The sequence below is a fragment of the Sinocyclocheilus grahami genome, unplaced genomic scaffold (assembly GCF_001515645.1).
Source record: "Sinocyclocheilus grahami isolate Dianchi unplaced genomic scaffold, SAMN03320097.WGS_v1.1 scaffold549.1, whole genome shotgun sequence".
Classification (NCBI taxonomy): domain Eukaryota; kingdom Metazoa; phylum Chordata; class Actinopteri; order Cypriniformes; family Cyprinidae; genus Sinocyclocheilus; species Sinocyclocheilus grahami.
In genome coordinates, this window is record NW_015505728.1 from 357,299 (window position 1) to 383,468 (window position 26,170).

At 36.7% G+C, this 26,170-nt stretch overlaps 1 protein-coding gene across 14 annotated transcripts in view; it reads left to right on the forward strand.

The window, feature by feature from the left end:
- Positions 1 to 26,170, forward strand: part of LOC107555920 (CLIP-associating protein 1-like) — an 85,724-nt gene that overhangs the window by 46,222 nt on the left and 13,332 nt on the right. For 3 of the 14 annotated variants that reach the window (XM_016238862.1, XM_016238870.1, XM_016238872.1), the window contains exons 10-34: positions 214 to 290; positions 374 to 466; positions 577 to 722; positions 1,249 to 1,384; positions 2,468 to 2,538; positions 2,662 to 2,721; positions 3,180 to 3,257; positions 3,402 to 3,480; positions 3,921 to 4,009; positions 9,002 to 9,048; positions 9,146 to 9,316; positions 10,164 to 10,187; positions 11,366 to 11,473; positions 12,352 to 12,378; positions 13,323 to 13,478; positions 15,299 to 15,460; positions 16,419 to 16,481; positions 17,527 to 17,630; positions 17,961 to 17,984; positions 19,371 to 19,600; positions 22,389 to 22,452; positions 22,779 to 22,781; positions 23,687 to 23,850; positions 23,952 to 24,030; positions 24,127 to 24,270. In XM_016238862.1, the coding sequence (XP_016094348.1) occupies positions 214 to 290; positions 374 to 466; positions 577 to 722; positions 1,249 to 1,384; positions 2,468 to 2,538; positions 2,662 to 2,721; positions 3,180 to 3,257; positions 3,402 to 3,480; positions 3,921 to 4,009; positions 9,002 to 9,048; positions 9,146 to 9,316; positions 10,164 to 10,187; positions 11,366 to 11,473; positions 12,352 to 12,378; positions 13,323 to 13,478; positions 15,299 to 15,460; positions 16,419 to 16,481; positions 17,527 to 17,630; positions 17,961 to 17,984; positions 19,371 to 19,600; positions 22,389 to 22,452; positions 22,779 to 22,781; positions 23,687 to 23,850; positions 23,952 to 24,030; positions 24,127 to 24,270 (2,399 nt within the window). Of the gene's footprint in view, positions 1 to 213; positions 291 to 373; positions 467 to 576; positions 723 to 1,248; positions 1,385 to 2,467; positions 2,539 to 2,661; positions 2,722 to 3,179; positions 3,258 to 3,401; positions 3,570 to 3,920; positions 4,010 to 5,176; positions 5,224 to 5,320; positions 5,492 to 6,338; positions 6,363 to 7,540; positions 7,649 to 9,001; positions 9,049 to 9,145; positions 9,317 to 10,163; positions 10,188 to 11,365; positions 11,474 to 12,351; positions 12,379 to 13,322; positions 13,479 to 15,298; positions 15,461 to 16,418; positions 16,482 to 17,526; positions 17,631 to 17,960; positions 17,985 to 19,370; positions 19,601 to 22,388; positions 22,453 to 22,778; positions 22,782 to 23,686; positions 23,851 to 23,951; positions 24,031 to 24,126; positions 24,271 to 26,170 lie in introns of all 14 variants that reach the window. The other 11 variants (XM_016238869.1, XM_016238867.1, XM_016238864.1 and 8 more) reach the window with 11 other exon arrangements.

Sequence of the window (26,170 nt, forward strand, 5' to 3'; positions counted from 1 at the left end):
CCATTGTTTGATTTACTTAGTTAAAATTTATAATAATAAGTACTAATATTAATGTATGATTATTTAAATTAAATGGTCTGTTAAATTTTTCAATAGATTTGTTAAAAACGAATTATTTAGTATCAAAATCGAGAATTGTACAGTTTCACCAATATTGGCACTGACCGCTAAATCTTTTTTTATTTTTTTTATTTTGTGATTGCGGTTCCTCAGTGAAGGATAGTGTCAGTGCAGGAGCTGTGGATGAAGAGGATTTTATCAAGGCTTTTGAAGATGTACCTGCAGTTCAGGTAATGCATCGTGAAAACTAAAAAGATGGACTCCTTGCATTTAAACACACAGTGCAAGAAATAAATATGCTGTTCGTTTTCAGATATATTCCAGTAAGGAGTTGGAGGACTCCTTGAATAAGATCCGTGAAGTTCTGTCCGATGACAAGCAAGACTGGGAACACCGTGTCACTGCTGTGAGTTATTCCTGATCTGTTTCACTTCTACTTTTGTCGACATTATGCACACCCCAACTTGAAGAATGCGTCTTCAGCAAGGCACTAAAAAACTCTTATCATGTATTTAGCTGAAGAAAGTGCGGTCGCTGGTTCTGGCTGGTGCAACCGAACATGAGGGTTTCCTTCAACATCTACGGCTTTTAGAAGCTGCCTTCAAGCTGTCGGCTAAAGATCTTCGGTCTCAAGTGGTTCGAGAGGCCTGTATCACATTAGGGTATGAAGCCATTCTTTCATAACACTTTTTCTTCCAGTCTCTGTTAGGATATTTATTTAATATAGTGTACAAGTCTGACATCCACTACCAAAATCGACTTGTTTACGGTCAGCTAGTAGGATGCCACCTTTAGATATCCATTGATCAAAGACACACTTCAACAGCAGGCCAATTTATCACAAATCCAGTCGTACAGGTATTTCATCATATTCCGCTTCATGTTTTATCTCAAATATCATCGGGATACAGCTTTAGAAAGTGCTGTTTAAAGGGGTAAATGAAGCTGTTGTGCGGGTCTCTGTGATTGAGCATGGCTCAGTGTGGGTCTTTAATTATTCTGGGTCTTAATGTGTTTCTAATGAAGTGGAACCGAGCTGACTGGAGCATGCAGGACAGATCTTCTTCTAAAGTGCAGCCATTTGATGGATATCTAAACAAGTCCCATGCCTTAATGTCAAACAAATTTGATTCATTTCCATCTAGACCCGAAGTTAACGTATACTTATATTCGTGTTTTGTCTCTCAGGCATCTGTCTTCAGTGCTGGGGAATAAATTTGATCATGGGGCTGAAAACATCATGCCTACGCTGCTCAACTTGGTGCCCAACTGCGCCAAAGTTATGGCCACGTCTGGAATGGCAGCCATCCGCCTCATCTTGCGAGTGAGTCTGATGAAAAGACAATTCTTTACATTTTACTTTTCTCTAGTTAGATTCTTTTAATTCTCTAATTTCTCTATATTAGTGCTTTAAGTAGCCACTATAATAAATAAATATAAAGTGACACAAAAACTACCTCGCTGTTTACTGTCTACACAGGCAGCCAGCTACCTTCTAAGGTAGCACCTACCTTACTTGGAACCTCATAAATGACAAAATTGGGATGTTCTACATAGGCAGCAACTTCACACATAGTGCTCCTTATATGAAGTGACTCAGTTTTGATATTAGTATGTTGTTAAGAAAACAACAAAAATCATAAATAGTCCATTGAAAGCTGCCTTAGTGGCTTGACCAAAAATTATGAACCTTTTGGAACAGACTCTACATTAGAGATATGAAGCCTTAAAGTGCTGTCTAGGTTGGCAGCTCATTAGAATTGCAGCAGCTAATATGCACATGTACCTCACTATTAATGACCTTTTCAGAGGCTTCAACAGCATTTTTGTGATTTTAAAATTTGGGGGTCAGTACGATTTTTTTTTCTTGAAGGAAGTCAATACTTTTGTTCAGCAAGGACACATTAATTTGATCAAATGTGTCAGTAAAGTAATTTATAACGTTACAAAAGTGTTCCAATTTCAAATAAATGCTGCTCTTTTGAAAGTTCTACTCATCAAAAAAATTCTGAAAAATAAATTTTGGTTTACACAAAAATACATTGATAATAATAATAATATGAATAGATGTTACTTAAAAACCAAATCAGGATATTAGAATGATTTCTGAATGATCATGTTGCACTGAAGACTGAAGTAGTGACTGCAGAAAAGTCACTAAAATGTGACTTTTCTGCAAAAAAAATTCAAATGAATTCAAATAGAGTTTAAATTATAATAATACTTCATAATAATGCTGTTTTTACGGTATTTTTGATCAAATAAATGTAGCCTTGGTGAGCATAAGAGACTTCACAACAATCTTACCAACCCCAAACTTTTGAACGTGTATATTCTATTCTATATTTTATTTATTTGTTTAATATTCTAGCACCAAGATTTGTAATTGCACTTTTGTCTTTCCCAGCACACACACTTCCCACGCCTTATCCCGATCATCACCAGCAACTGCACTTCTAAATCTGTGGCTGTTCGAAGGTAAACTAGAGCTTCCTGAGAGAACTGTTTGGAAATAATTTTTTTCTTTCTTTTTTTTGCAGAGCATAAACTAGAAAGCCATTGTCTTCTTATACAAATGCTTGTTCACTTTCACCCCATCAGACGGTGTTATGAGTTTTTAGACCTGTTATTGCAAGAATGGCAGACACACACTCTAGAGAGGTGAGTGGAAAATGATTGATGTTGTATTGAGAATGAAGTTATTCGTTTTTGTGAAGTGCTTTTTGCTCATAGAATTTAGTTTGTGTTTATTCCTTCTCCGGACAAAACTGTCACACCCTCCCTTTCCTGTTTTTGTGACATTTAACTGGTGAAAACGTGTTACTTATCAAAGCTCGGCTGAACGGGCAACTGATGATTCTTTTCACGGGTTTAATTGATGAGCCAGGGATGTGTGGCAACCATGCGTCCCGGCCGTTTCCATGGCAATATAGCCAAGAGCTCTTTTATAAGAAGGTCTGGACTCCCCTTATCCTCTCTTTCCCACTGTGCTGCCTTTGGAGAACTGGGAGAAAGGTCTGGCATCTGGTCCAGAAAGTTTCAAAGGAGACAAAGTGAATTCACTGTTGGTTCTGCAGACTGTAAGAAACAGTATTCATCATGTTTCCCTACTACCCCAGGCATGTGGCAGTTCTCACTGAGACCATCAAGAAGGGGATCCATGACGCTGACTCAGAGGCCAGATCTGTGGCCAGAAAGTAAGTCCGTTTGCCTTTTTCTGTTGTTTGGTTAAATGTAGCATAAGCAGTACTTTGAGATATTAATTTATGCATTGTTCGATTTGATAATGCATTTAACGTTTGTATCAGTCTTGATCATTTACATGTCCGTTTGTTTTATAGGTGTTACTGGGGATTCCATGGCCATTACAGTCGAGAGGCAGAGCACCTGTTTCAGGCATTGGAGTCGACCTATCAGAAGGCCCTCCAGTCTCACCTGAAGAGTTCTGACAGTATAGTGTCTCTACCGCAGTCTGACCGCTCCTCCTCAAGCTCGCAGGAGAGCCTCAAGTAAGACATGCACACATTTCACTTACCACCATACATGAATTCGTACGTTATTATTATTATTATTATTATCTGCATTGCTGATTTGACGATATTTTCACAAATAGCTGTATATACTGTACACTACCGTTCAAATGTTTGGGTTAAGATATTCTGATGGACCGTGTGACACTTAAGACTGGAGTAATGATGCTACAATATATTAAAATAGAAAACAGTTATTTTACATTTTAATTGTATTTGACAATACAACTGTCTTTTAATGCATTTTAGATTAAATAATTGCAGCCTTGGTCAGCAGAAAAACATATTTTACTTACCCCAAATATTTGAACAGTTGTATATAATCAGAAGGCCCTCCAGTCTCACCTGAAGAGTTCTGACAGTATAGTGTCTCTACCGCAGTCTGACCGCTCCTCCTCAAGCTCGCAGGAGAGCCTCAAGTAAGACATGCACACATTTCACTTACCACCATACATGAATTTGTACGTTATTATTATTATTATTATCTGCATTGCTGATTTGACAATATTTTCACAAATAGCTGTATATACTGTACACTACCGTTCAAATGTTTGGGTTAAGATATTCTGATGGACCGTGTGAAACTTAAGACTGGAGTAATGATGCTACAATATATTAAAATAGAAAACAGTTATTTTACATTTTAATTGTATTTGACAATACAACTGTCTTTTAATGCATTTTAGATTAAATAATTGCAGCCTTGGTCAGCAGAAAAACATATTTTACTTACCCCAAACATTTGAACAGTTGTATATAGCCATATAATTCAGTGGTTTTATACAATAATGTTGTCTCTGTGGTGTCTGCTATCCCATGCTAACAAAAACTGTGAGTTATGGCTGGCCCTGTTGGAATCTGTGAAATATTTGCCAGTTGGCTGATGGACCACGTGCACAGATTGATGACTGTGCTTTCTAGCATGTTGAGTCTCCTCTGGATATGAAGCAGTGATCTCATCTTCAATATTAGACTGCAGCATCTGTTACACTGTCTCCTTGTTGTTCAGAGGCAGTGAGATCATCTTGCATTAGCACCAGTGTGATGAGTGACAGCTCTAATGATCACAATCTGCTATCAAAAAACAGCAAACACTGCTGTGTCATAATCACAAAAATGGAAAGAAAAAAGTGTGACCAAGAAGGGGTTACAAGCAAATTAATGTTGTAATTTGATTGTGATTTATGATTTGTAGAGTCAATCAATATTCACACTTGCTTCCTATAATAAATTAACAAGTGTGAATATTCTGAGTATAGTTTTAATGCTTTTTTTATTTTGCCATTAAATTCCCAAAAGTGCATGTCATTCTAGTAGTTTCAAAATCCCTCTTTGTCTTTTAGTAAGTGAGTATGACAGCGTTTAGATTTTTTTTTTTTAAATGTCTTATTTTTAAACTTGTGTTTTTAACAACATTTTTACTGTTTTAGGTGAAAATCTATTTGGCAACAATATTGGTAAAATATATTGTAACTTGTCAAAAGGCTGAAAAATGTTCAAATATATCTTTTTGAAATTACTGATTAAATTCATTTTATTCTAATTATATTGCTGTCGCTAAAATCTTTTTATCTGCATTCCTGCAGTCGACCGCTGTCAGTGAAGAGTGTCATTGGAGGCCCTGTTACAAGAAGTAAGTAAAGTAACACTTTTTATGGTTGCTTAGCACATATATACAAACATGCCATTTTGCCATGTCTGTAAATCTTGTGTGTGTAACATTTCCTCAGGTAAAGTGATCGGCTCTAGGGTGTCCTCCACCCCTGGTGCCCTCCAGCGTTCCCGCAGTGACATAGATGTGAACGCCGCCTCCAGTGCCAAATCTCGCATGTCCACCGCAACCTCCCCATCTCCCTTCAGCTCCGCTGCAGCTCTGCCTCCAGGCTCCTATGCCTCCCTGGGTGAGACCCCATCATACTCTGTCCATCTTTTCTCCTCTTTCATCCTTAATTAGGAATTTTAATAAAACAGCCATAAATTTCAGTGGCTTTTATGGCTGCAGCGGCCCATTAATAATACTGATGGGCAGCATAGATGCTATTAAGCTGCTCTGTGATGAGGAACAAACGACGAGTGTGTGCCACAGATTTATTATCCTGTGTTATGACTTCAAATTCTGATTGGATAAGACTATTTGTTTGAAGTATCTTAGAAATTACTTCCTGGAATAATAGTATTATTAATAATACAATTATTTATTCAACATGTCTTTTATAATTTCTTTTCTTTTTTTGAGCTACATTTTCCTTGATCATTTTGCTCTTTCTGCCATTTTATGAAAACTATAAGCCAAACCCTGTGCACTACAGTGTAAAATCACTGTGACACACATTATTTTGTGGCTTATTACTTCAGTTATCTTATCACTGGTTTTCTCAGTGTTAGTTTTTCAGCAGAGTGCACAAGGGAACGTTGGAGCTTAATAATGCATCGGTCCTTCGTGAGAAATGTTCAGTATTCATCCCAGAACTCACCACTTAATGTTTGACCACTAACTTGCTTGTTACTTTTGACTGTATAATGTTTTCTAATCCCATGATTCCTTAAAAATGATCAAAGAGATTTTATTTCCTTACCCGCAGTCACACTCACTAGCTCCCGTGTGCTTCCATACAAGGCCCGTTTCTGAGCAGATCCCTGTCTTCCACACTTCCATGGGCTTATCTAACTCTAACCTCTGCCTCTTATGCCTCTCCTCTCCTCCACCCTGCACTCCCCTGCTTTTGTTTTTGTGTTTTTGCCCCAAAGACGGTGCACCTGGTAAAATAGATGGTAAGAAGTATGTGTATATGTGTGTGTGAGCGTGAATGTCCACCCTCTGTGCTGTCGGAGGGATTCGAGCAGTGTTTCTGTCCCATTTGTCAATAAACAACTGTACACCTGGTGATCTGTCCATGCTAGTGGTCTGCATGACCTGTTTTGCATGATATATCCCCCCCTCCTCTTGACAATAAATAACAACAGTAGTTCAGTGAAATGAAAATGGTCCCTTGTACTTCATATTATCTGTTGTGTCATTTGTACTTGTATGCTTTAAAAAAGGTTATTGAAATGAATTGGTCAAAAGTGTGGGAACCACGTATACAGGTGTGGTATTGGTTTAGTTAAGGATTTCTTCTGAGGTTAGCATAGAGCATATAAAATTGCTGTTTTGTGCAGTTTCATACAGGAAATTCGTGTAAAAAAAAAAATCAACTAATTTTTTTTGGTTTACAAGAACTCAGTAGATATGCTACTGTTCAGAAGATTGAGGTTGGTGGTGTTTTTAAAAATATTTTTGTTAGATCTCTTATGCTACATTTATTTGATAAAAAATGCAGTACAAATAGTAAGATTGTGAAATATTACTACATTTTAAAATAACCGTTTTCATTGCAGCCATTACTCTAGTCTTCAGTGTCACATGATCCTTCAGAAATAAATCTAATATATTAATTTGGTGCTCTAGAAATATTACTTATTTTTTATCAATTGCTGCTTAATATTTTTGTGGAAACCATGATGCATTTTTTAGGAGTCTGATGAACGGAGTTTTCAAAAAAGTAGCATTTATTTGAATCGTTTACAATGTTATAGATGTCTTTACTGTCACTTATGGTCAATTTAATGAATCCTTGATTAAAAAAAGTGTTAAATTCTTTCCAAAAATGAAATTTTATGGACCGCAAACTTTTGAACGGTTGTGTATGATTTGATAGATAGGTTTGCTCAGAAGCTAATAATATCCTGTGTTCCACCAGTCACCAGTCTTCTCAGTAGAGCATGTCATGTAATTCCTTTCAGTCAGTATATTTTGATTGTTTTCATCAGGGAAATATCTTTGTTTGTCCTCAGTATCCCTTGTTGTTTAAACCTTTCAGTCTGTCTCTCTTTGTGTCAGTCACTCTAAATATCTCCCTTCCTCTCAGGCATTTTATTACCTCATCTCATGCTCTTTTTTTTACCTACAGGTCGAGTGCGGACGAGAAGGCAGAGCTCAGGGAGTGCGGTCAGCGCCAACAGCACCGTTACAGACAGCCGTGGTCGAAGCAGAGCTAAAGTGGTCTCTCAGTCCCAACGTAAGTGTCTGTGTGGACGTTGGTCTGTGTGGACGGATTTTTTTAAAGAACCATAGCATGATATTATTTATAATCTACCATGGCTTTACTACTAAAAGCTTTAGTGTTATATTGTGTATATGTTGCAATGTTAATGTTTGTTAATGAAATTAACAAACACCATTACATGGCTCTCTGAAATACTTTATTCTGATTAGTCATTATGCTGTCACTACATTCAGCTGCCACATATATTTCTATATAATTGCCACTAAACCTTATATTTAAGTTGCTATATACAGCTGTTAATTGCATGTCTGATATCACTCCACATTTTCTTTCTTTAAACATAATAAAATAATTTCTTGCCAAATCAATTTTTTTAGATTGTGAAAAATAATAATAATAATAATAATAAAGCTCTTATTTTATTAGAGTAATGAAGAAATTAATTTAAATAAATAAAAAAATAAAAAATGTAATATATTTAAATAGTTATCCCTTGAAAAAAAAAAAGATATATATATATATATTTTTTGTGGGGGTGGGGTGAAATGGTACCCCTGAAAAAAATTTATCACATTTCCCACAAAAATATTTAGTAGCACAACTGTTTTCAAAAAAGTTATAATAGTTTTTTAAACATCAAATCAGCATATTAGAATGATTTCTGAAGGACCGTGTGACACTAAAGAATGGAGTAATGGCTGCTGGAAATTCAGCTTTGCCCTCACAAGAATAAAGTACATATTCAAATATATTAAAATAAAAAACAGTTAATTTTACATTTTAATGGTATTTGACAATATAACTGGTCTTTTATATGTCTTTTATAAAGTCTTTTAATGCATTTTAGATTAAATAAATTCAGCCTTGGTCAGCAAAAGAGTCTTTCTGACTCTTCTGGTCTTACTGAACCCAAACTTTTGAATGGTAATGTATAACTATGTAGTTCAGTGATTTTAAATAATACTGCTGGCTCTGTGGTGGTTGCTATCCCATGCTATCAAAAACTGTGAGTTATGGCTGTCCCTGTTGAAGCTGCTGAAATATTTGCCAGCTGGCTGATGACAGATTGTTGATTATGCTTCCTAGCATGCTGAGCATGAAGCAGTTATCTCATCTTCAATATTAGACTGCAGCATCTGTTACATTGTCTCCTTGTTGTTCTGTGAAATCATCTTGTGTTAGCATCAGTGTGATGAGTGACAGCTCTAATGATCACAATCTGCTATCAAAAGCAGCAAACACTATTCACACAATATAAACATTTGCTTCCTAAATAAAAATTACTGATTAATTTCATTGCCATTTTATTCACTCTATTCTTATTGTACTGCTGTTGCTAAAATCTTTTTAATTACATTCTTGCAGTCGACCGCTGTCAGTGAAGAGTGTCATTGGAGGCCCTGTTACAAGAAGTAAGTAAAGTAACACTTTTTATGGTTGCTTAGCACATATATACAAACATGCCATTTTGCCATGTCTGTAAATCTTGTGTGTGTAACATTTCCTCAGGTAAAGTGATCGGCTCTAGGGTGTCCTCCACCCCTGGTGCCCTCCAGCGTTCCCGCAGTGACATAGATGTGAACGCCGCCTCCAGTGCCAAATCTCGCATGTCCACCGCAACCTCCCCATCTCCCTTCAGCTCCGCTGCAGCTCTGCCTCCAGGCTCCTATGCCTCCCTGGGTGAGACCCCATCATACTCTGTCCATCTTTTCTCCTCTTTCATCCTTAATTAGGAATTTTAATAAAACAGCCATAAATTTCAGTGGCTTTTATGGCTGCAGCGGCCCATTAATAATACTGATGGGCAGCATAGATGCTATTAAGCTGCTCTGTGATGAGGAACAAACGACGAGTGTGTGCCACAGATTTATTATCCTGTGTTATGACTTCAAATTCTGATTGGATAAGACTATTTGTTTGAAGTATCTTAGAAATTACTTCCTGGAATAATAGTATTATTAATAATACAATTATTTATTCAACATGTCTTTTATAATTTCTTTTCTTTTTTTGAGCTACATTTTCCTTGATCATTTTGCTCTTTCTGCCATTTTATGAAAACTATAAGCCAAACCCTGTGCACTACAGTGTAAAATCACTGTGACACACATTATTTTGTGGCTTATTACTTCAGTTATCTTATCACTGGTTTTCTCAGTGTTAGTTTTTCAGCAGAGTGCACAAGGGAACGTTGGAGCTTAATAATGCATCGGTCCTTCGTGAGAAATGTTCAGTATTCATCCCAGAACTCACCACTTAATGTTTGACCACTAACTTGCTTGTTACTTTTGACTGTATAATGTTTTCTAATCCCATGATTCCTTAAAAATGATCAAAGAGATTTTATTTCCTTACCCGCAGTCACACTCACTAGCTCCCGTGTGCTTCCATACAAGGCCCGTTTCTGAGCAGATCCCTGTCTTCCACACTTCCATGGGCTTATCTAACTCTAACCTCTGCCTCTTATGCCTCTCCTCTCCTCCACCCTGCACTCCCCTGCTTTTGTTTTTGTGTTTTTGCCCCAAAGACGGTGCACCTGGTAAAATAGATGGTAAGAAGTATGTGTATATGTGTGTGTGAGCGTGAATGTCCACCCTCTGTGCTGTCGGAGGGATTCGAGCAGTGTTTCTGTCCCATTTGTCAATAAACAACTGTACACCTGGTGATCTGTCCATGCTAGTGGTCTGCATGACCTGTTTTGCATGATATATCCCCCCCTCCTCTTGACAATAAATAACAACAGTAGTTCAGTGAAATGAAAATGGTCCCTTGTACTTCATATTATCTGTTGTGTCATTTGTACTTGTATGCTTTAAAAAAGGTTATTGAAATGAATTGGTCAAAAGTGTGGGAACCACGTATACAGGTGTGGTATTGGTTTAGTTAAGGATTTCTTCTGAGGTTAGCATAGAGCATATAAAATTGCTGTTTTGTGCAGTTTCATACAGGAAATTCGTGTAAAAAAAAAAATCAACTAATTTTTTTTGGTTTACAAGAACTCAGTAGATATGCTACTGTTCAGAAGATTGAGGTTGGTGGTGTTTTTAAAAATATTTTTGTTAGATCTCTTATGCTACATTTATTTGATAAAAAATGCAGTACAAATAGTAAGATTGTGAAATATTACTACATTTTAAAATAACCGTTTTCATTGCAGCCATTACTCTAGTCTTCAGTGTCACATGATCCTTCAGAAATAAATCTAATATATTAATTTGGTGCTCTAGAAATATTACTTATTTTTTATCAATTGCTGCTTAATATTTTTGTGGAAACCATGATGCATTTTTTAGGAGTCTGATGAACGGAGTTTTCAAAAAAGTAGCATTTATTTGAATCGTTTACAATGTTATAGATGTCTTTACTGTCACTTATGGTCAATTTAATGAATCCTTGATTAAAAAAAGTGTTAAATTCTTTCCAAAAATGAAATTTTATGGACCGCAAACTTTTGAACGGTTGTGTATGATTTGATAGATAGGTTTGCTCAGAAGCTAATAATATCCTGTGTTCCACCAGTCACCAGTCTTCTCAGTAGAGCATGTCATGTAATTCCTTTCAGTCAGTATATTTTGATTGTTTTCATCAGGGAAATATCTTTGTTTGTCCTCAGTATCCCTTGTTGTTTAAACCTTTCAGTCTGTCTCTCTTTGTGTCAGTCACTCTAAATATCTCCCTTCCTCTCAGGCATTTTATTACCTCATCTCATGCTCTTTTTTTTACCTACAGGTCGAGTGCGGACGAGAAGGCAGAGCTCAGGGAGTGCGGTCAGCGCCAACAGCACCGTTACAGACAGCCGTGGTCGAAGCAGAGCTAAAGTGGTCTCTCAGTCCCAACGTAAGTGTCTGTGTGGACGTTGGTCTGTGTGGACGGATTTTTTTAAAGAACCATAGCATGATATTATTTATAATCTACCATGGCTTTACTACTAAAAGCTTTAGTGTTATATTGTGTATATGTTGCAATGTTAATGTTTGTTAATGAAATTAACAAACACCATTACATGGCTCTCTGAAATACTTTATTCTGATTAGTCATTATGCTGTCACTACATTCAGCTGCCACATATATTTCTATATAATTGCCACTAAACTTTATATTTAAGTTGCTATATACAGCTGTTAATTGCATGTCTGATATCACTCCACATTTTCTTTCTTTAAACATAATAAAATAATTTCTTGCCAAATCAATTTTTTTAGATTGTGAAATAATAATAATAATAATAATAATAAAGCTCTTATTTTATTAGAGTAATGAAGAAATTAATTTAAATAAATAAAAAAATAAAAAATGTAATATATTTAAATAGTTATCCCTTGAAAAAAAAAAAGATATATATATATATATTTTTTGTGGGGGTGGGGTGAAATGGTACCTAGTCATGTTTTTATGAAATTCACCTTCCTAGGTGTTAGGAGCTCAGATACAGATAGATAACTATTGGTCTGCCACCACTATCATCTTCCTTTTTGTCTCTGTCAGTTTTGTATTTAATGTTTTCACAACCCAGTTTGGCACCCTGCTGAATGTGGAGTTTATTCCACAATTATAGTTAAAGCCACTCTTTGGCATTAAATGTGTAGTATTGAAGTTTCTAGAGCACAAATAAACAACACCTTGCCTGATGCATGCTGGGTAACCATGCGTCACATCAAGCGTCTTTTGTAACTGGCTACTTTTCACCTGTCCGTTGCCTTGCTTCCATACACAAGGATCCAGATCAGCTAACCCCACTAGTGGTAAGCCCCCTGTTCATCAGAATAAAGCTGCGTTAATACCCTCAATACGAACCCTGCATGAATTACATGTCTACCATAATGTTGCATGTCCTGCTTTAGCTTAATCTTTTTATTTCTGTTTAAATAGAGGTCAGACATTATGATAGTTGGGTATTTGTTTTTGCTTTGATGTCTGTCTGTATGTGTTTGCAAATGTGTCTGTAGCTTGTATTATGTCACGTCACCATGCCTGTAGAGATTACTTTTTCCCTGCAGCTCGAATAGACCTTGGATCCAAGCTCACTCTGTTTGTCTGTCTCTTTGTTTGTATATATTTCAGTCGAGGTCTCGTCTTCATATATTTGCATACACATCTAATTTTTCTTTGTGGTGATTTTGTTCACCTAAACCTGAGATTTTTCTTGTCAGCCGGGCCATGTGAATAAAGGAAGGCTTATAGACAGGATTGAAATAAATGCTCAGTTTTAGTTTTCAAACCATTGTTGGGCAAATACTGTTTAATATAATACTGAATTTTCAGCAGCTATTCCTCCAGTCTTCAGGGTCACGTAATCCTTCATTATAGATTTTTTTTCAGGACTCTTTTATGAATAGAAAGTTCAAAAGAACGGCATTTATTTAAAATCAGAACAATTTGTAACATTATATATGTTTTATTCTTACTTTTGATCAATTTAACCCATCAATCATTGCTGAATAAATGTTCACTTTTTTCCAAAAAAAAAACATACTCAACCCATACATTTGAATGATAGTATACATTTTCTTGCAATCTTGGTAACATTAAATCATTAAATAATGTAAGCAAACAAAATAAAGGTGCCTTATTTTATTTATTTTTAATTATGTAAATTTGATACAAAGCAGAGGGGACTCAATGGTAATTGGTAAATAATCAGTCACCATGTTACTTGAAGTACTCCTGATATTATTTCCCTTTGCAGCCGGCAGCAGATCCAGTTCTCCAGGGAAGCTCTTGGGACACGCGTATGGCAGAATTCCTAGAGTCACTGCCCCAACAACTCCCTCAGACAAGTACTCAAGAGTCCCAAGAAGCCAGGGATGCAGCCGTGAAACCAGCCCCAGCAGATTGGGCATAGGTAGGGGCAACACATTTTTACATGTCAGAGTTTAACACTAAGGATGGCCACATACAGTAAACACTTCATCGGCATACATAAAACAGCTTAATTACAAAACTCAAGTGGGCCTAAACCAGTTCCTTGAGGAATTCCTTAAGAATATGCATTACAACATGGAGATTATTTGCTACATTTCGTTGGAAAAGGTAGGACCTCGTGGTAAGTATGGATGGCAGGAATTTTCAGCGCTTACTTGCCAAAGAAAGAAGACTTTCTTAAATTTAATTTGCTGAATCATTGTTCGCTGCAAATCCTATTAAATTGGACTAGTGCAGATAGACATATTGTCTTTTCACTGTGTGAAAGAAGCTCAGCATTCATTTAAATGGCTGATGCAAGTGTTTATTCCAAAACAGGCTCAGTGGTTACTCGTTGCTGTCTTTTGTAGGCCTATGTGATTTATTTACCTGTTGCTGAATGATGACAGCGCTGACTAACGGCTTTCATTCTTCATCAGATTTTTTGGCTTTCTTTTGATGTCATTGTGTTTGTCAGATTTTTCTGAGAAATGTTTGTGTATGTCCCATCTTTTTAAAGATCTGACCAATAAATCTCCAGCCAATTATTTAACAGTTATTAAATTGACAGGAAATTATCTGTAAAACAATAAGCACAAAAGCATTTGTATATACAAAACTGAGGATATTTAATTTTTGTAACGCCCACATGTTTATTAATGCTTCAAAGCTTAATGCAGTCTTTTGTATGTTTTTACACCTAAAAGTTAATAGTGCTTCATTTTTTATATTTTATTTATACTGTACATGTTGAAATGAAGATTCCAGACTTTTTTATGGCCTAAAAAAAGATTATTGAAGTGGCGTTCACACTGACAATGATTAGCAGTGACAAAGTGGCCAGAATTAATTTGTTTTCAATGATTTGAGGCGACATGAGTGGCAGTGACTGTTATCAATATATTTAGTCACATGACAACGTAAAATGTAACTTTATGCAAAAGACCAGTGATGTGATACAACAACTACCAATCGGAATGAAGACGTCGCAGCACACCTGTCACCTGTCAGAAACTGCATGCAGGAATATAATTTTTCAAAAGTGATGCATGGAAACCTGTGTCAGAAATTGTCAGTGTTGATTCATGAGAGCTTAATTCATGCATTGATAATCATTTTTCTTGTACATGACATGATGCATTATGGACTGCTACAATTTATCTACAATTTAACTCCAAATTTAAATTTATAGCAGCAAGAAAACTGATTTATTGTCAAAGTAGAATGACATCTTATTTTTACTGATAAGAGTACTTATTTTTCCAAAGTTAAGGGTTGGTAAGATTTTTTTAATGTTTTTGAAAGTATCTCATGCTCACCAAGGCTGCAAATAATTGATCAAAAATGCAGTAATATTGTGAAATATTATTACAATTGAAAATAACTTTTTTTCTAAATATATTCCTGTATTAGCAAAGCTGAATATTCCGCAGCCATTACTTCAGTCTTCAGTGTCACGTGTAATCATTTTAATATAATTTATAGGTGTCAGTATAAAGTGTAAGGCTTTGGTCGTTTGGTCGTGTTTGAGAAAACAAATAAATCTAGAGATACACTAAATTACTTGGTGCACCTTTAACACTGCATGTTCAGAAACTCCCTAAATGTTGTCAGTCTAAAATGTTCAGCTTAAGCCTTGTGCTTTAAATGTTTAACCTTTCTAAAGCAGAAGGACACCACGAATGGCCAACCCAACCCCACCCTCCCCCCTCTTTCTCTGACTCCACGGCCTCACTAATGCCCTAAATTGTGTTCTAACAGCCAGGCTGTGTGGTAAAGCTCTTCTTCCTGCCACTTCTTCCTATCGCACGCTAGCCCGGAGCAGTCGCATCCCCCGCCCCAGCATGAGTCAGGGGTGCAGCCGTGACACCAGTCGCGAGAGCAGCCGTGACACAAGCCCCACTCGGGGCTTCACTCCTCTTGGTGAGTAGAGCACAAAAGTGGCTGATGGAGTCAAAACAACAAAAACATCCAATCCTTTCCAATTCGCTATCACAAAACTTCTCCCTCTGATTCTGTTTGGCCTCAATTTATGGCCATTATTCCTAGTATGTGGCATATGAACTGTTGTTTGCTTGCCTCTATGCATGCGCACTAATATGTTCTTGAGGTGCTTTAATAATCTGTACCGCTGTGTCTTTGAGGTTGTAAATACATCTAGTAAAGGTTTGGATGGTTTGTCCATAAAAATGGATTTATATAGCATTTCGTATTAAATTGTGAGTAAAAACAGCTGGTCTGATCTTTAAAATCTTTACAGGGAGGAACAATCACAGCAAAGTATTGCAATCAGTGTTATTATTGTTATCTTCAAATATTAAAAGTATTTAGTGTTAATTGAAATAAATGTGAAATGTAAAATAAAATCAATAAAAGTAAATATTAGATGTGGCCTCACAACTAACTGAAATAAAATAGGTTTAAACTGAATTACTGAAATTACTAAAACAAAAATGGAAATAAAAATAAATGAAAGCTAAATAGAAATATAAAATTAAAATAAAACCTGAACAAAAATTCAAATTAAAAGTTGAAAATATAAAATAAAAGCAAATTTTAATATTAATAAATACTAATAATGCTAAAATAACACTGATTGTAATGCATATTGCATTGTGTATTCATTGCTAATCTGCTACCAGCATATGTGAATGTGGTCTATGTTATAGCAGGGAGATGGATAAGTCTATGGTCTGTTTCTCAAAACATTCAACATGCGAAACATAACTAGTCACTACACGAGTGTTTCACATGACTCGTGTAGTGACTAGTTATGTTTCGCACGTTGAATGTTTTGTGTTATTGCCACGGATGGTGATCAGCGTTTTAGTGTAGCACTAACCGTCCCTGGGGTGTCACCCCTCTTCCTGTCCCCTTGCAGCCTCCCGACGTCACTCTCGCTCCACCAGCGCGCTGTCCACGGCCGAACCCGTGGGCCAGTCAGGTGACCTGCATGACCCCTCCCCCTGGCCCCCCCCAGACAGGGCCAATCACAAGCATGCATTCATATTTTATCCTATTTTATTTTATTTTTTTAACTCGACTGGGTTTGCCAGATCAAGCTACAATCTTCACACTTCACATCATTGTTAGATGTAGATGCGAATTACAGTATATGTTCATTTGTGAAATTATATTTCCAGCGTCTTTGCTCTCTTTTCTCACCATAAACATCAGCATCCATCCTATTTGAGGTTGATTTATTTGCATTTGCATTTGCGTTTCCGTTCGGTTGGTGGTGTGTTTGCCAAAAATCACTTCCGTTATCTGCGTTCAGTTATATTAAGTTTTGTATTCTTGCCATATCCAGTTAATTAAAAGAAAAGAAAAAACTTTGTCTTGCTGGTAATGAATTTAAAAAGATTATTTTTATTTGGCTTTTTGTGCTGTGAGCATAGAAGTTCATTTAATTTTTTGGAATGTTTGAATTTAATCATTGTTTTGTGGGACCCATAATTCACATACATTTGGCACTTGATTTTCCAAGAAACTACTTTATTAAAGCAGTATGGTTCATTTATTTCTTTATTTACTTTATTTATTACATCATCTTTGTAGCTTTAAAGGTGAAATGTGTAATTTCTGGGCCACTAGTGCCACTAAACAGAATTTCAGTCTGCCGAATTGGGCAAACATTATAACATTGGCTCAACTAATAGCATCAGTTTGGGAGAGGCCTATCGGATTGGTAAACTAATGGTGGATGGGTGTTTGAAATTCTGATATTACACACTTTCACCTTCTTTGAGTTTTTAAGCAACCATAGTTATTTTTCTGTCCTTTCTGAACTTATGTGTTGGGTTGTATCAGACTGTCTTGATTCTCTCAATCTCTACTTCAACCTCAAGTTTTTTTTGTCTCTCTTGCCAAATTGTTTGCCTAATTGGTTGAAAAAATGTTTATGACGTGACTTTGAAGTTATGTCGTAGAAGGTAGGTATTTAGTAATTCACCATTCTCACTTTCTCATCCTATGTTCAAACCCTACAGATCGCTTTGGCCTGATCCATCAGGCTCGCATTTCTGCATCTGTCAATGCTATGAGGGTGCTGAACACTGGCACAGAAGTGGAGGCTGCTGTGGCTGATGCTTTGGTAAGAATTCGTGTCTCCTCTCACAGATATGAATAGGATGAATTGAAATATTCCTCATTCTCAATATCTGATCTAGGACAACAGAAGTGATTCTTCTGTATGGCTCAACTATTTGTCATATGTGGCCCTGAAAACACCCACAGAAAAATTATATTTTAGGAAATGAGAAGTATTCATCTTTGTGTTGGAAAAAACTTTTTTTGTCCTTAGATGTTAACTGCCTAGCTATATAATGAGGGTGCAGTTTTCAGATTTTGTGTCTTTTCTGCAACAACTTTGCTCCCTTTGAAATTTCTGCGTCTCTGCTCTTCCTTTCTTGGTTGTCTTCAGCTGTTAGGAGACTCCAGGAATAAGGTAGTGCTTCTGTTTATATACTGCTTGTATTTCCATTTTTATTCACTAATCAGAATGACCATTGAGGACTGTCAAGAAAATATTGAGCATTTTGTGCACCACAAACATTTGCACTTCTTTAATTAATTTGGTCAATGACCATCTCCTCTGCACAGTCCCATCATTTCCTGCACAAGCACCACAAGATGCATTTCATTCATTTTGCTATCAATTTGGCACTAATCTCTTCATTTTATTATGTTTATGTCATCCAGTGTTATTGCTTTGGAAAATGTAAATCATCATTAATTCACATGTGACAACACAGCAGGATTAAGTTGTAAACAGGGCAGATGTTATACATCAGCATGACACATTCCCTTTGCTGCATAAGTAGATGTAATTACCCAGCGTGCCACGCTCTTCACTTATGTCATCTGCACACACTGTACTAATGACAGGGACTCAAGTGTTTGTTAATGCATTGCCAACTGCTTGAAATTGTCTGTGACCGATTTTAATTATTCATGACTGCCGCAGCAAATATCTGAATTGTTCCTTCACACTCCAGTGCTGAGACAGGTGAAGAGCTCAAAGGTCACATACACACTGGAGCAAAAGTTGCTTAATTCCATTTACAGAGTTCAATTATTTATGGGAATGATAACTGAATTCTACAACCAGATTCACTGCCGAAAAATCCAGGAAGTGCAACCAAATCATTAAAGTGTGTTCGAAAATTAAAATGAACAACTAGTTGTTCATATTTTGACATATTAACAAATTGTAACTCTCTTATATCTCTCTCCACCGTTGTCAATGGTAGTTTACTAAAAAGGTGCTTTAATACATCTTTGATCACTAAATTGTTTTGTCAAAAGTTGGGGTTGGTAAGACTTTGTTTTTTAAAGAAGTCTCTTATGTTCACCAAGGCTGCATTTATTTGATCATTAATGCATTAATATAAGATTAGTGGTGTGAAATATTATTTCAAATAAAAATAATTGTGTAGGTAACAGAACAGCAGCAATCAGATTACACTGTTGCATCCATGTTGGCTTCAATGTGCCAAACTATTGTTAAGATCATCACAAGTTAGGAGTGACCCTTGCATTATTCTGTATGCACAGAAATCAATATTTTAGAGGATTCATTCCCACTTTTATACGTGGTTGTCACTCTTAAAACTTTGCAGTGTGTACTTGGCCGAAAGTACCCAAAGTTAGTGTTAAACAAACCTAAACTCTTGTTATTTTTTAATGCTGCATGGCTTTTCCATATCAACTGCGTACTTACTATATGTTTAAGTAATGCACGGTAAATTGTTGAATGAATTCCCTTTGTTGGTCTTCTGATCGCTTTTTCAACTTCCCTTGAACCTCCTAATCTGCTCCATGCTCTCCTCAGTGCAAGCCTTTGAGAAGGAGGTACGAGTCTGATGATGATGCCAACAGCGACGCATCCAGCGCCTGCTCAGAGCGTTCCTATAGTTCCCGTAACGGAGGCATTCCTCACTACCTGCGTCAGACAGAGGACGTCGCTGAGGTGCTAAACCACTGCGCCAGTTCCAACTGGTCAGAGAGGAAGGAGGGCCTGCTGGGTTTGCAGAACCTGCTGAAGAGCCAGCGCATTCTCAGGTGGGGGCCTTCATTGCGACACAAATTGTCTTTTGGTTGTTGGGTGTAATTTTATTGTTCTCCAAGTCAGCAAGTAGAAAGTAGTCAGTCGATATCTGGCAAGTTTTCTTTTGTTGCTCATTTAGTGTGTTAGATGCATATGCAAAGTCCCAGTTGGCTTGCAATTGCTTTTTAAGCTTCTTCTGTCTCATTCTTATTGCGACCAGGCCTTTAATCATATTTGTGTGCGTTTCAGCCGTGTTTTAAGCAACCATAGTTATTTTTCTGTCCTTTCTGAACTTATGTGTTGGGTTGTATCAGACTGTCTTGATTCTCTCAATCTCTACTTCAACCTCAAGTTTTTTTTGTCTCTCTTGCCAAATTGTTTGCCTAATTGGTTGAAAAAATGTTTATGACGTGACTTTGAAGTTATGTCGTAGAAGGTAGGTATTTAGTAATTCACCATTCTCACTTTCTCATCCTATGTTCAAACCCTACAGATCGCTTTGGCCTGATCCATCAGGCTCGCATTTCTGCATCTGTCAATGCTATGAGGGTGCTGAACACTGGCACAGAAGTGGAGGCTGCTGTGGCTGATGCTTTGGTAAGAATTCGTGTCTCCTCTCACAGATATGAATAGGATGAATTGAAATATTCCTCATTCTCAATATCTGATCTAGGACAACAGAAGTGATTCTTCTGTATGGCTCAACTATTTGTCATATGTGGCCCTGAAAACACCCACAGAAAAATTATATTTTAGGAAATGAGAAGTATTCATCTTTGTGTTGGAAAAAACTTTTTTTGTCCTTAGATGTTAACTGCCTAGCTATATAATGAGGGTGCAGTTTTCAGATTTTGTGTCTTTTCTGCAACAACTTTGCTCCCTTTGAAATTTCTGCGTCTCTGCTCTTCCTTTCTTGGTTGTCTTCAGCTGTTAGGAGACTCCAGGAATAAGGTAGTGCTTCTGTTTATATACTGCTTGTATTTCCATTTTTATTCACTAATCAGAATGACCATTGAGGACTGTCAAGAAAATATTGAGCATTTTGTGCACCACAAACATTTGCACTTCTTTAATTAATTTGGTCAATGACCATCTCCTCTGCACAGTCCCATCATTTCCTGCACAAGCACCACAAGATGCATTTCATTCATTTTGCTATCAATTTGGCACTAATCTCTTCATTTTATTATGTTTATGTCATCCAGTGTTATTGCTTTGGAAAATGTAAATCATCATTAATTCACATGTGACAACACAGCAGGATTAAGTTGTAAACAGGGCAGATGTTATACATCAGCATGACACATTCCCTTTGCTGCATAAGTAGATGTAATTACCCAGCGTGCCACGCTCTTCACTTATGTCATCTGCACACACTGTACTAATGACAGGGACTCAAGTGTTTGTTAATGCATTGCCAACTGCTTGAAATTGTCTGTGACCGATTTTAATTATTCATGACTGCCGCAGCAAATATCTGAATTGTTCCTTCACACTCCAGTGCTGAGACAGGTGAAGAGCTCAAAGGTCACATACACACTGGAGCAAAAGTTGCTTAATTCCATTTACAGAGTTCAATTATTTATGGGAATGATAACTGAATTCTACAACCAGATTCACTGCCGAAAAATCCAGGAAGTGCAACCAAATCATTAAAGTGTGTTCGAAAATTAAAATGAACAACTAGTTGTTCATATTTTGACATATTAACAAATTGTAACTCTCTTATATCTCTCTCCACCGTTGTCAATGGTAGTTTACTAAAAAGGTGCTTTAATACATCTTTGATCACTAAATTGTTTTGTCAAAAGTTGGGGTTGGTAAGACTTTGTTTTTTAAAGAAGTCTCTTATGTTCACCAAGGCTGCATTTATTTGATCATTAATGCATTAATATAAGATTAGTGGTGTGAAATATTATTTCAAATAAAAATAATTGTGTAGGTAACAGAACAGCAGCAATCAGATTACACTGTTGCATCCATGTTGGCTTCAATGTGCCAAACTATTGTTAAGATCATCACAAGTTAGGAGTGACCCTTGCATTATTCTGTATGCACAGAAATCAATATTTTAGAGGATTCATTCCCACTTTTATACGTGGTTGTCACTCTTAAAACTTTGCAGTGTGTACTTGGCCGAAAGTACCCAAAGTTAGTGTTAAACAAACCTAAACTCTTGTTATTTTTTAATGCTGCATGGCTTTTCCATATCAACTGCGTACTTACTATATGTTTAAGTAATGCACGGTAAATTGTTGAATGAATTCCCTTTGTTGGTCTTCTGATCGCTTTTTCAACTTCCCTTGAACCTCCTAATCTGCTCCATGCTCTCCTCAGTGCAAGCCTTTGAGAAGGAGGTACGAGTCTGATGATGATGCCAACAGCGACGCATCCAGCGCCTGCTCAGAGCGTTCCTATAGTTCCCGTAACGGAGGCATTCCTCACTACCTGCGTCAGACAGAGGACGTCGCTGAGGTGCTAAACCACTGCGCCAGTTCCAACTGGTCAGAGAGGAAGGAGGGCCTGCTGGGTTTGCAGAACCTGCTGAAGAGCCAGCGCATTCTCAGGTGGGGGCCTTCATTGCGACACAAATTGTCTTTTGGTTGTTGGGTGTAATTTTATTGTTCTCCAAGTCAGCAAGTAGAAAGTAGTCAGTCGATATCTGGCAAGTTTTCTTTTGTTGCTCATTTAGTGTGTTAGATGCATATGCAAAGTCCCAGTTGGCTTGCAATTGCTTTTTAAGCTTCTTCTGTCTCATTCTTATTGCGACCAGGCCTTTAATCATATTTGTGTGCGTTTCAGCCGTGTGGAGCTCAAGAGGCTATGTGAGATCTTCACCAGGATGTTTGCAGATCCTCACAGCAAGGTAACCTGTGTGAGGAATGCATCCTTTCCACATGGCTGCTTTGATCACACTTAATCTACCTACGATGGCTGCATTGGTAGCATTCCAAATAGAGGATTGAAGGATTACTTTAAAATGTGTTGCATCATGTGAAATTATCCTAAATTAATCATATTATAATAGACTAAATAAGTAGCTTTCATCAGTATGGATCCTGTTAAATTCAACATGTTTGTCTGGCAAACAGTGTGCTTGTGTTGAACTCGAAAATGGAATGAGATTTCACTAATGGAATGTGTTTTTCCTGTTGTTTGCATGGTCTGCCTTGGTGTGGATTTTAACAATAGAGAGTAAGTGGATATTACAAATTTTGTTATATAAATGGATGAATTATGTTTTATTCTTACATAAACGGGTTTATTCTTCATATACATCACATCAACCGTGTAATTATTTGTGTAATTATTCCTCATACTTGGGGTTAACTGTTTGTTTTTAAAACCCTAACCCTAAATATTAAACAGAATCATGAAACTCATGCCACACGCCCCTGAATGATATATCAAACTATGCTGTCTGTTAAGGAGAGATGTGCTATTATTTTATTATGTTATTATATATTTGTGATCAGATTTATGAACTGACTTACAGACAAGAAACTGGCAAAAATAAAAGGCACAATGAACAAAGCATTCCTTGAACTAGAAGAGAGGTTCTCAATCAGGCAGTAGCCCCTCACTGCAGAACAAAGATCCAGGGGGCGGAGTTGGATCCACATCTAGGGGGTGGAGTTGGTAGGGTTAGGGGTGGAGATGGGTGGGTTTACGGATCGGGATGGAGACGGGTAGGTTTAGGTATATGTAAGGTACATCTCCAGGTCCGGGGCCCTCTAGTGGCCTACTCAAATTTTCAATGATACGTCAAGACGACTTTACATTCATTTAAAATAAGGCAAAACAAACTCTTAAAATAACTACAAATCCAGATATTTCTTATTTTATTTCCCTGTCAATAACTGCATTATTTTTCATGAAGCTATTAAAAGTTTCAGAATCCTTAAATCTAATTATTTAAATTTTATTTAGAATTGATTTAGTTTTTTTATCGGTTTTTTTTATTGTTAAATTTTTTTATCAGAGAATGTAGAAATATAATTTTCTAATGTATTTGTGAGACAGGCATATTAATCCATTAGTACATTTCTAAAAAGACTTGCAGCACAGCATTGGCATGATGTTTGATGTTCTGATTCCAGGTGTTCAGCATGTTCTTAGAGACTTTAGTGGATTTCATCACCGTGCACAGAGAGGATCTCCAGGACTGGCTTTTTGTACTGCTCACTCAGCTGCTGAAGAAAATGGGAGCTGACCTCTTGGGCTCAGTCCAAGCTAAGGTCCAAAAGGCTCTGGACGTCACAAGGTCGGTCTTAAGTGATAGTCCTAGTTTTGTTCTTTTTGAAGCTTAGAACTTTTTGTGCCACCAGGTTGATGTCTTGTTTCTCTTTTTTCCCCTTCTCTTAGGGAGTCTTTCCCCTTTGACCAGCAGTTTAACATTCTAATGAGATTCATTGTTGATCAGACTCAAACCCCCAATCTGAAGGTAAGATGATGCCTACCATGACTGCTTTCGAAGCCCCAGCTGCAAATTCAGTGTGCAGAGTATGTTAATTCTTATTATATTGGTGTCGTAATGCAGGTGAAGGTGGCCATCCTGAAATACATTGAGTCCCTGGCACGGCAGATGGACCCTGCAGACTTTGTGAACTCAAGTGAGACAAGATTAGCCGTGTCTCGCATTATCACCTGGACCACAGAACCCAAGAGCTCTGATGTTAGAAAAGTGAGTTTCCTTGGAGTTTGTGCTTGCAGGCAGTGCACAAATTGTGACATTGAGTTGTTTATTTAAAAAGATTTTTCTAGGTTGATTTTGACAGATTTCTTTGTGTGAATTCTGTCATCATTTACTATTAGGCACTTTCATCTCATTCCAAATTGCTACCTAAATTTAACCCTGCGAAGCCTAACATAAGAAATACAGTAATAGTCTGATTCTTTTTTTAATTGAACAGTTTATTAAACCTTTAGACAAATCCCAATAATAATAATAATAATATGTTTTTGTTGTATCATATTTGATGCATCAGGCTTTTTAATTGCTCAAATGATATGATATAGAAAAAATTTAGTTTATGCTTGAAGAGGAAAAAAAGCAAGTTGCTTTATTTCAGTAGGTGTTTATCATGAAATATTACTAACAATATAATGTATTGCTATACTTTATATATTTACTTGATCATGTTTACTACAATTCAGTAAAGATTTCACATAAAAATGACAAACAACCTGAAGAGGGATGTTTTTAAAATTTAAAGGCCTTCCTGTTGAAAAGTATGAACTACCAATGACAAAAGACATGTAGCAGATTGTGTACAACTGGTTTTTCATCAAAGTTTTGAACATGTTGATAATTTAGAGAAAACTTGTGTATCAAATATGATTCATGAGGCTTTATAGAGTTAAGTTATTGCTTGTAAAACTTGATGCATTGGGTTCAACTTCAATAACATTAAATTTAATTGGTTCTCATGTCTTTTGTCTGGTGCCATATTTGATTAAAAAAAATTATCCATTTGTGTTTGATTTAAGAGAGAGATAATGCAGGTTTGGACATGAGGGTGAGTAAATGATGACAGAAAACTATCCCTTTGTGAATCATCTTCAGACATGCTTAGTTATTGTAAATGTAGTGTAGTTTTTTTTATCTCAGTTACTGGGTTGTTAGTTTTAAAATGTAGGTTGAACATCAGTTAGTCACAATGAACAGATGCAGGACATTTCTTCCCAATATCAGTTGCTTTCTAAAGGCAACCTCTGGTCATCAGTTTCTGTTTTATTGTCTGTTACCCACCTGCCCTGACATGATGGCCCAGACTCTTCATAACTGGGCATGTGAGGAGTTGTCAGGCAGGCCCAGCACTACAGCTCTACTTCCTGGAGAGGGTCACCTGGAAGAGAGGTGCAAGCAGGTAGTGCCAATCCAACGGCCTAACCAACAACCAGCACGTAACCGCTGCACCTAACCGTGTGCCCTCTCCTCACTCTAATCTGTCTCGTTGCCTTGCGAAGTGACTGCTGAATACAATCTCTTAACATGCAATTCTCCAGCAGTCTAAAGAGAGCAGCAATCTTTTTTAAATACTAAATTAATAATTGAGTGTGTTTTAAAGTTTCCTTTCGTATCTTAATTGCTGTAATGCTCCACTGCTTAAGATATTTTAGTTTCTTTTCACAGAATAACAGAGTGAATACATTTTTCTTGCATGCGTTTAACATTAAACCGAATTGAATTGAGATGACATTTGAGATCTCTTTGTAAACTGAGTGAAATATGAGTCGCATTAACCAGGGTTGGGAATCTCGCCTGTGTTAAACTACTGTTGTCATTACGATAAAAGGGATATTTTGTTTGTCTTCTTTTTGTTTATTTATCCAAGCAGAATTAACCATCAAGAATTATATAATGCAATTTTATACAATTTTAAATGAAAGTTTATTCACGGTTTGTTGATCTGTTGAAATCTGAAATAATCACACCTGACAACATGCTACTGAAAGCAGTAAACGCAATAAGAATTGCTGTTTTCTTTCTTCCTGACTAAAGAAGTTTTAATGTAATCGCTAAAAAACTAGGAGATTAAGAAAAACTGGAACAAGAATCGTCTCTTATGATTCCCATCCCT